The sequence below is a fragment of the Gymnoscopelus microlampas genome, assembly GCF_963454915.1.
Source record: "Gymnoscopelus microlampas genome assembly, chromosome: 13".
Lineage (NCBI taxonomy): Eukaryota > Metazoa > Chordata > Actinopteri > Myctophiformes > Myctophidae > Gymnoscopelus > Gymnoscopelus microlampas.
The window spans coordinates 38,198,929-38,209,227 of NC_139950.1; the positions used below are offsets into that span (position 1 = coordinate 38,198,929).

Consider the following 10,299-nt stretch of genomic DNA (forward strand, 5'->3'; position numbering starts at 1 on the left):
TTTTTTGCTGGTGAAAGTTACAGGATTATGTCGTATGAAATTGCTGTACACACAGTAATCATTCTTTATTATCATCACTGACTGTCTTCCACCCTATTCAAGGGCTTTTGTGGAGTAATTAAACTGACTATAGTCACAGCTTAACTTGTTCAACAAGCCTCATTGACCTTCTTTAGTGTGAGGTCCAGCAAAAGGCAAAAACACTGATCAATAGATATCTAAGATTTCCTCTATGGATTTACAAGCAGCCCTCTCTGGTATCATGGAAAAGTGCATTATAAATAAAGTTTATTAAATGTATTATTAACTCAGATTCCACCACAGCAAACTGAAGATGATGGGCAATGTTGATGATAATTGGAAAAACTAAAAACAACACCTTAAAATATTGTATAGTTATCATGAGCCCAATATTGTGTATTGTATCATATTGTGAAATTGGTGTATCGTGTAACAACTCTAGTCAGAAACACACTTGACATTGTTTTTCTTTTCATGAAGTTAATGGACAGTTGTCATTCTAAAGTGTTGTATGCCTCTTTCTACCAAGACAGACAAGACACCACTCCTAACAATACTACTTCGGGTCACATACGATTGTTCAGTCGGGAATGAATGGGAAATTTATCCTCTGTATCCTCTGCGTGAATTGAAAGAATGGACCCCATATTTTCCCACATTTACTGAAGGAGCCACTCAGTCTGAGTGATTTCTTTCCAGTCTAACAAAATAAAGGGCATCTCTGTCTGTCTATTAATAAATCCAAGAATCTGTGTGTGCCATGCTTGTTTGTGTCATAGAGTTGGTCTGTGTCCCTTTTATGCCCATGTATGGAGATCCCGAAAACTCCCCAAGTTAGTGTGTCATCAAGGTGATGCCATAGACTTGCTTCCAAGTACTTACTGATAATGGTGTAGTGATACATAATACCTGCTGACATGGGTATTGCACTATTACAATTAAAGTTTCAAAAACAATATTGAAAGACATCTGGGGAGTTAATTCCTTGAGCTATTGACAAGACATTTGGCACTGATGGTCCAGCCATTTTCAAGGTTGGCCACTGGACTCCCAGACCCTGTCCTAGATGGCTCGGCCCCTATATGGAGCCTCACTATAAAAAGGGGGTAAAGCTAAAATAAGTAGGGATTAAAGGAAAAGTTGCATAGAGTATATATACACTGCAGTGACGTAACTGTGACGTAACCGTGACATACACTCCAAATTGGTCTACTTCTAGAGCAAAGCAAGCAAATGCAAGCAAGATTGTATATGGAGTAATGAGCCGACTGAGAGAAGGTCAGAATGCTCCAGAAACTTGTTAACAAAGTAGTTGGTCCAAAATATATTTCCATTCTGAGGACATGGACACCAAATATGATTGGCTGGGGAACTATAGGTGCAGTGTCACTGGTCCATTTTACAGACTGGAGGCTCTTTCTGAACTACGTGCCCTACATTAATGGAAAGTTCAAGGATGACGAGTAAAGTCTCATGAGAACCTGGATTTGGGGGTGAGAGCTTACTCAATGAAGGCTGACGTGACGTGAGAGATGCCCTGGCACACCAATCTGCCAATCAAAGTTGTCTTTTTTAGTAGGTTGCGCTAAGGGGTAAAGGATGGCGCTTACTGGCTGTGTATGTGAGACGCCTGCTTCAGAAGAACAATGCCTAATTTATGCTCCATTGTACAACAAAATATAAATCGGGCTCAACAAGGACCGTTTCTGTCAACTGCTCTGGAGAGCCCGGCCAACCACCCTGCTGAGCTCAGAACAGATCAAGCAACCAAAAAAACGTCCTGGATTAGTAGCTTGCACACTGATGCTGCAAATATGTCTGTGGCCCCTGAACTGCCTTTTAAAGTCTTGAATCAGCAGCGCAGATGCTCAGTGCAAATTCCATCAATTCCTCATGTGACACCTGCAAGACACTGGGCCCCTGAGAGAAGTTGTACATCACTGTGTGTGGAGGACTGGAGTACATCATCATGTGACCTTCCATGGGCAGGGAGGACGTGAGGGCCTGGCTTTGCTGCTGTACATGCAGTCCGCTGCCTTCCTGCACGGTGGCGGTGGAGGTTGTGGGCAGCATGGACTGGGCACTGTTGCTGGTGAGGGTGCCTGGTAGACTGGCTATATTGAAAGGCGGTTTTAAATCGTCATTAGTGTCCCGCAGGCTCTCCGACTCGGACATTTGGAAGGTGAGATCCCTCTTCCCCTCGAAGCCCGTGGCAGCCGTGGCGCCTACATCCGTGGGCGCATCATCATTGTGGAGTGGTGGTGGTGAGTCCAGTGGTGAGTTGAGGCACGATTGAATCAGGGCTTTGCCCGCCTCACCAGTGAGCATGGGCTGGAGCTTGTTGGTGGCAAATTCGTAAACGTAGGCTATTTAGACATATGGTTCGGACCGCTACATGGCCCGTTTCACAGCAGATCCGACTGATATGCCCATATGGTCTTTGTATCTGTCAGTCCTTGTCCCTTTAATGCCCATATATGGAGATCTCTGTATCTGTCAGTCCTTGTCCCTTTTATGCCCATGTATGGAGATCCCCAATCTGGCAACACATCGGTAATTCTTTCTTTTTTCTTTTTTCGATAGATCAGGAGATCCCTGATGTCATCAGTATATGCCCATATATGGGCATACCCCCCTTTGTGCCCATATATGTAGCTGACTGATTTGTTTGCGCCTGATGCCATGACGACACACTGAGGTTAGACAACACACTCCATATTTCGGCTTGGCTGCATTGGGAACTCCTTATATGGTTATGGCTGAGTCATGGTGACATGAGTGTGACGTCAGAGCTGGAGCTGGCCCTCCAGCTGGTCCTCCCTTCAATTTTAATATAGGATTCATCTGCTAGAAAATTAGACTGAAATGAATCCTACTGTACAACGTTATTGCTGCATGAAGGTTTTCTATCTCCAAGTCGGTTTTTTTTTTTCGACCAGGCCGTGGAACCACAGAGATGACTTTCTGTGCTCGCCAGCTGCTAGAAAAAGCCAGGGAACAACAGCAACCCATGACGATGATTTTCTTCGACCTGTACAAGGCCTTTGATTCCGTCCCTCGTGCTGCCCTCTGGGGAGTGCTTGAGAAGTTCGGCTGCCCCCAACACTTTGTCCAACTAGTGCGGGGCCTACACGATGGAATGATGGGCTCTGTCATCCATGGTGCTTCTGCTTCACCACCATTCCCCATTGCCACCGGGGTTAAGCAGGGATGTGTGCTCGCACCGACACTCTTCTCACTCTATCTTGCAGCTGTTCTGCTACGTGTCAATAAGTCTCACCCTGACCTTGGAGTGCGTATCAGATACCGGATGGATAGTGGTCTCTTTAACCTGCGACGTTTGAAAGCCCGATCAAAGACATCTGAAGTGAGCATCTCAGAACTCCAGTATGCTGATGACAGCTGTGCCCCAGCCTCCTCCCCTGCTGACCTACAGGAGTCTACTGATGCCTTTGTGGAAGCATATGAGAGTGCAGGCCTGGAGGTCAATGTTGGAAAGACGAAAGTCCTGGCACAATCCCAGCTTGCCCACCCTCTCCAGCCTCTTGACATATCCATCCACGGCAACACAGTTGAACAGGTGTCCAGATTTTGCTACCTCGGGTCTATGATCAATAACACCAACGATCCAAGCGAGGATATAAACAACAGGATTCGCTCTGCCCATCAAGCCTTCGGCAAGCTCTATCACCGTGTCTTCTCACAACATGGTTTGTCCGCACAAACCAAGATCGGTGTCTATAGAGCTGTTGTGATGCCAACCCTTACCTATGGGTCGGAGAGCTGGACTCTCTATCGAAAAAACATCAGGACCCTGGAGAGGTTTCACCAGCAAAAGCTGCGGGCAATCCTGGGAATTGGCTGGGAAGAGCGCATTACCAACAATGACGTTCTAACCCGTGCCGGCCTCCCAAGCGTAGAAGCGATCATCTCTAAGAACCAGCTGCGCTTCTTTGGGCATCTATGTCGCAGGGAAGACTCATCCCTCCCCAAGCAGACCCTGTTCTGTGAACTGACTCATGGCTCTAGGCTGGTAGGAGGCCCAAAGAGACGGCTGAAAGACCAGTTCAAACAGCTACTTAAAAAGACCAAGATTCCTATTGACAACTGGGAAGCCATGGCAGCGGACCGTGCAGCCTGGCGCGGCACAATAGCCAATGGTGTCCGGATACTTGAGGCGGACCGGGCACGAGCAGCCGAAGCAAAGCGTCAACAAAGACACCAACGTCTCTTGTTACCCCGTCCACCTCCAACACTTCCGTGTCCAGACTGCCCCCGACTCTTCTACTCACACCTTGGACTCCACAGTCATCAGCAGGCACACAGACGGAGAGATCAACCCAGCTAGCTCAAGAGGAGAGGAAATGAATCAGATGAGGAGAACGGATCCTCGTTTTCGAGGCCGCCAAGATGACATGTGGCTGTGATTTTTATAAGGGCCATATTCTGTAACGGATGTCACCTTCACATTACAGTACCATAATGGAAACAAGCCGCTAGGTCTTGTGTTATCCTTTTAACAATAATTGTAAACTCGTACCACTGATTTGCAAACTGTTAATAAAGTATTCAATCAATCAATTCATCAATCAATCAATCAATCAATCACGTCACAATATTTTGACACGTTCTGACCAACCCATAGCAACCGTTGCTAACAACGCAATAGCTGTTTCAGGGCCAACACGAACGTAAACAATTCCTAGAATTTCGTGTGGCCTGATTAGTATGTATGTCCGATATTAAACGTACAGGTCTTTATTTGGGCCGTAACCTGTTTCTTCAGCAGTGTGCAAGGCATCAGGTTAAAAGGGGTCAGGTTAAACGTTTTGATTCTACATTTTTAACAGAGAAATTAGTGAGCTGTTCTCCAAGGGAAAATCAAACATTAAATAGAACATAAAAAGATCAAGATATCTTACACAGAATGAGACCAGCAGTTACAGGCTACATGAGGTTAAGCATGAGGTGCCAAAGTGGTAATACATTGGTCCCCATAGTGACAGGTAAGTACATGATTAGACTTAGAAGGTGCAAAGAATCACATGGGGCAGAAACATGTTGAGTGTGGTTTATGATTTGTTTCTTTCACAAATGGTGGTTCAAAGCCATCATATAATTTGAACATTAATTGTATTTAACTGTATTTAACACTTGAGCTATATTCCAGATGTTTTTTCTGTTGGATTATGCTTTGTCTTATTATCTTTATCTATCTCAAATGTGTGCTATACATGAAATACTGGTGATAGAATGCAGTTTAGTTTAGGTAGAAACATATTTACTCATTTGAGTTATTATCACAGTTGGAATCAAATGACCCATCGCCCAGGAGGACAAAGAACGGCTGCTGCTATCCTTCCCCTTCCGCTACTGGAAGGGGATTTGGAGTCCAGAAGCGCCTCAGGGCATAGGCCTACATGACTTGAAATTACATATTTTGTACCGTGACATGCCCGCTACGTGAACAGAACCTCACGCACATCAGTAAACATTATCTCTGTTGTCATGTATTCAAGACATATCGGTCAGATTTCTCATATTCTATTCCGATTGGCTATGATTGGCTTATAAAGTTTGCGGGGGTGGCCGTTTTGTTCAAAATGCCACAAATTATGAAGTCTTGCAACAGGGCTGAGCAACTTTTGCTCTGGGAAGCCCACACTTATACACAGTATATACACTTTTTTTTGTTTTGCCATACATGCAAATCGGCTTGATAATGGCACTACAACAGCCCACTTCACATTTTGGCCTCTTTGAACTATAGGCCATACAATCAAACTCTCCCCCCCCCCCCTGGATTCCATTGATCGTGACACAACTATCCATATAGGCCCCGGCCATTTGTGCCATATTACATTTTCTGCCATTTTGCGTTTTCTTCACTTTTTGCTAAAGATTTTGTTCAAAACTCACACAAATTGGTGCACATTATCAGGTCGTGATCAAGATGTATCAGTCCGATTTTTCAGATCTGTGCTCCGGAGTGCACTTTTCTAGTTGTTTTTGTTTAGTTTTTTATGATCGTAGATACTTATGACTTATGAGTAGATTGGATTTAAAGGCTTTTTTATTTTTATTTTTATTATACCCTCCAAACTTCCCTAGTCTCGTGTAGTCAGACTTCCACAGATCTCCATGCACGTACTGATACATTTGGAGTCATTCTAATTCTGTGTGGGTTAGATAGGTGGGTGATAACAATTCGGATAAAAAAAAACTGGACTGCACAACCAATGCAAAGGACTTTTCCTATCATGGACGGTATTTAGTCGGCGTGGTTAAGGTGTGTCCTAAAAAATTGAAAAAACCCATCCAAGCATGTATCCAGACAATTGGTAGGCGGAGATTGAGCCCTCAGGGTTCCTTGAGGTGGTCCCTATTTGTACAAGTGCTCCTAGAGTTATGGGGGTCCTCGAAATGAAAAGGTTTGAGAACCACTTGAAACCCAAAATCCGCATGTTAATGAATGCAGCCGTTCTCACTGGCCACGCATGGACGCTCCACTCACGCAAACATGTGAATATTTATTTTCTGCTCTGGGTGGGAAAAAAGGTTTTCCCACGTGCATTCTTATTGAAAAACATTGACCATACGTCCTGCTGTGGCCAGGTTTGGCGAGAACGCACAAATCTTCGCTCACAATAAAGAGTGCGAGCAACACTTTTTTTGGTGTGGTCCCTACATTGGCCTGTGCTGTGTTGAAACAAACTACAGTACAAAGCCAGGTGATCCTACCTAGGATCCATGGATCCATTTTTATGGCTCACAAAGAAACCCATTTTTTAACTTTTTTTATTAAATGATTATTTCAAAATATTCTTCGGGGGAAAAAGATCTTTCAGAAATCTTTATTCACAATGCAGACAATGCAGTCTGGCCTACACTATGCTCTATTGTCATTTGTGGCATTTTTTTGGTCATGTTTATTTTTATAGATTTGTGCTTTTTTATGAAGGGGCATGCACAAGTGGATCTGTCTGAAAGACGAGGATCTGACCAAGATCTTGTAGGCTGTGGCCTATACAACACTCTCGTCGTCTATCCAAGACAATATTTTCTTGTCCTCTGTCCCGGTAGTCAGAGATGGCAGAGACTTCATGTCTGTGTCCGGAGACATGTTCTCCAAATGATGAGGACCCCAAACAGGAGTCTTCAGACGGTCCCAACGCTCCTTGAATGTGCCTTTGGCACTGAAGAGCTTGTAGAGCAGGACGGCAGGTACACACAGCATTGAGGACAGAGACATACACCAGCCAATCAACTCGGCCCACCACGGATACATGTAGTTGTTGTAGGTCAACGGCGTATAGTTAAAACAGTCAAACAAGAAGACACCCACGCAGACACAGGGGCTAAATATGGACCAGCACATCTTTATCCACCATGACAAGCGCGGTTTGTAGCCAAGCATATGAGCAACATCAGCCATGAAGCGATCAGCTCCATAAACCCAGGCCACCACCACACATTGCCAAAATGCTTGCCATAGTAGAACCATTCCACTGACAACGTATTTGTCAAATAGCAGAAACACATACATACCCCCCTGTGTTATCATGGAGAGGCCGATGAGGAAGCACAGGAAAATGTATAATGCCACGCCGATCTCCCGTCGGTAGCGATGGTCGAATCTCCTAGGAAGCAGATCCAGCAGCCCTGTCATGACCCCTTCAACCAATACAAACTGACTGTCCACTCCCAGCAACAGCAGCATGATGAAAAACAGCGCAGCCCAGATAGTTGCTCCCGGCATCATAGACACGGCTTTGGGGTATGCTATGAACGCCAGCCCCAGACCTGATGTGGACACCTTATCGATGTCCACTCCCTGTTCAGTAGCCATATATCCCAGTATGGCAAAAACTACAAACCCAGCCATGAAACTGGTCCCGCTGTTTATCAGAGACAGAATGTAGGAATCTCTGTAGCAATCATAGTTGGACCTGTTGTAGCTGCCCAGAGCAGTCAGGGCTCCCATTCCGATGGAATAGGAGAAGAAGACCTGAGTCACGGCGTCGATCCACATCTTTGGCGTGCCTAGTTTGGACCAATCAGGTTTGAGGTAGTACACAATGCCATTGTAAGCTCCAGGAAGTGTGAGTCCTCTGACCAGTAAAATGATGAGAATCACATAGGGGAAGGTGGCTGTGAAGTATGCAACCTTGCCAGAAGACTTAACCCCTTTCCATACACAGAAGTACACAATGACCCAAACAGCCACCAGACACAACAACAGCTCCCAGTTCAGAACACCGGGCTGCTCCAAACCATCAGAGATGTTCAACACCTTGTTCTCCCAGAACTCGATAACGGATGATCGTGATACTTTTCCGAGTTCCTCACAAGTCGTCACGTTGGGAGGGAAGGTGACGTTCCCCAGAGTGCCGTTCAGACACTTGGCAAGGCTAAAATCCACCATGCACATCGGCGTGTTCCATGCGTTGCCACAGGTGGCCCAGGGGAGGGTGGACCAGGTGAAGGCGGAGGAGAAGGACATGACTATGTAGTACAATGACCAAGCCATGATAATGATGTAGAAGGTGTTTAGGAAAAACACAGTGACCATGGGTGCAATACCCACACCTTGAAACAGAGGAGCAATATCCCAGGCCTTGGTGCTTCCTGCTTTCATAAACTGACCCACAGCTATCTCCAGGAAGAAGATTGGAATGCCAGCCAAGAAGATGGCCAGCAGGTAGGGAATCAAAAAGACTCCTCCGCCATTCTCGTAGACCAGGTGTGGGAAACGCCACACGTTGCCCAGGCCCACGGCGAAGCCCAAGCAGGACATGATGAAGTCCAACTGTCGGGTCCACGTCTCCCTCTGTGGCGGGGTGCCGTCGGGCGGTTCTTCTCCTTTGGGGGGCTCTTCTTTTTTAGGAGGGTCATCTCCTTTTGGACGGTCTTCTCCGTTGAGGATCAGGGGTTCTCTCTTAACCGCCACCAAAACCTCCTCCAAACCACCCTCTTTCTCCATGCTGTTGTTATTCACTGAATTAACTTTCTTCTCACTCAACTTTAGGGGTTTGAACCCGGAGCGGTCTTTTGAATCTTCTCTTTATCTCAGACAACTGTATTAGGCTACTTAATAAAGGAAAAAACTACTCTGAGTGTTCCAGAAAACAAAGTCCATCTTGCTGCAGAACGCACAGTCTTAAATAGCAGCGTCAGGACATCACTGGGATACGTGTTGTCACTCTACTTCAGTCATCTATGACGTCAGTCATCTCCATATTTGGGCAAAAACGGCAGGCAGACACACATAGATACACAGACAGAGATTCATCGGAAAATACTGTAGTACAGTGATTCTCAACCTGTGGGCCGGGACCCTCTGGTGGGCCGTGAGGATATTATCTTTTTCATTAAAACCTTGAAAAAGGAGTATTAATCGAATGTTAAGGTGGCTCTCCACCAAATAGACTATTTCAGACAGTACTTCAGACCCCCCCCCCCCCCCGTTAATAATAAGCAAATCAATATTTGAATATGAGTATTAGCTAGTCAACAAAAATCTTAAATTCAAATACAAGATGGTAAAACTATCATTATTGATTCATTCATTTTGTTCCCATCAAACTGCATTTAGTGGTGATAGGTGATTATTAAATACAGTTTGTCAACCAGCAGAGGGTAGTATTGCATTCAATTTCTTGTGGTAGTGATCAATTTCTTCAAAGTTTTAAAGTCTAAAAAAAACAACTGCATGAGTACCAGAGGGTAGGTTCAGGTACAGAGGGGAGTTACTACAGGGGGTCCGCCAAATCTTTGTGATTTTTACATTAACCACTTCAACCAAGCATCCCTATAGACTCTATAGGGATGCTTGGTTCTCTATGATAGAGAACTTTAGCCAAAAATAGCAGATCTACAAGCACACAACGCCTGGCGCTGTGAGGCGTTGTGCGCTTGTAGATCTGCTATCTTCGGCAAAGTGGTTCGGTATAGGGGGAAAAATGAGTGAAAGTACAGAAAGTACAGAGTGAAAGGTCAGGTTTAAGTATTGTCTTTAGAGCATGGTTAAATGTCTGGAAATACACATTAACATGAATCCAAAATGATAGTGCTGTGAAACAAGTCTATGAAGCTGCCTATGAAATCTATGAAAATAAAAAAGTACTTTATACAATATAATGGGGGTCCCTGCTTTCTCTCTCTCTCAGCCAAGGGGTCCTTGGCCTGAAAACGTTGAAGACCCCTGCTTTAAATAGTCACGCAGTGTAGTTCTAGCACGGAACGAATCATTGCAAGTTGTCAGACGTCGTTTCTAAT

General features: G+C 45.0%; 1 protein-coding gene across 1 annotated transcript; it reads right to left on the reverse strand.

The window, feature by feature from the left end:
• Nucleotides 1-7,045: 7,045 nt before the first annotated feature.
• On the reverse strand, nt 7,046-9,004 carry LOC311058654 (sodium- and chloride-dependent creatine transporter 1-like; the record flags this gene model as incomplete). Its single annotated transcript, XM_084076117.1, has 1 exon — nt 7,046-9,004. One exon carries the CDS (start codon nt 9,002-9,004, stop codon nt 7,046-7,048), a length of 1,959 nt encoding a protein of 652 aa, XP_083932243.1.
• Nucleotides 9,005-10,299: the final 1,295 nt, after the last annotated feature.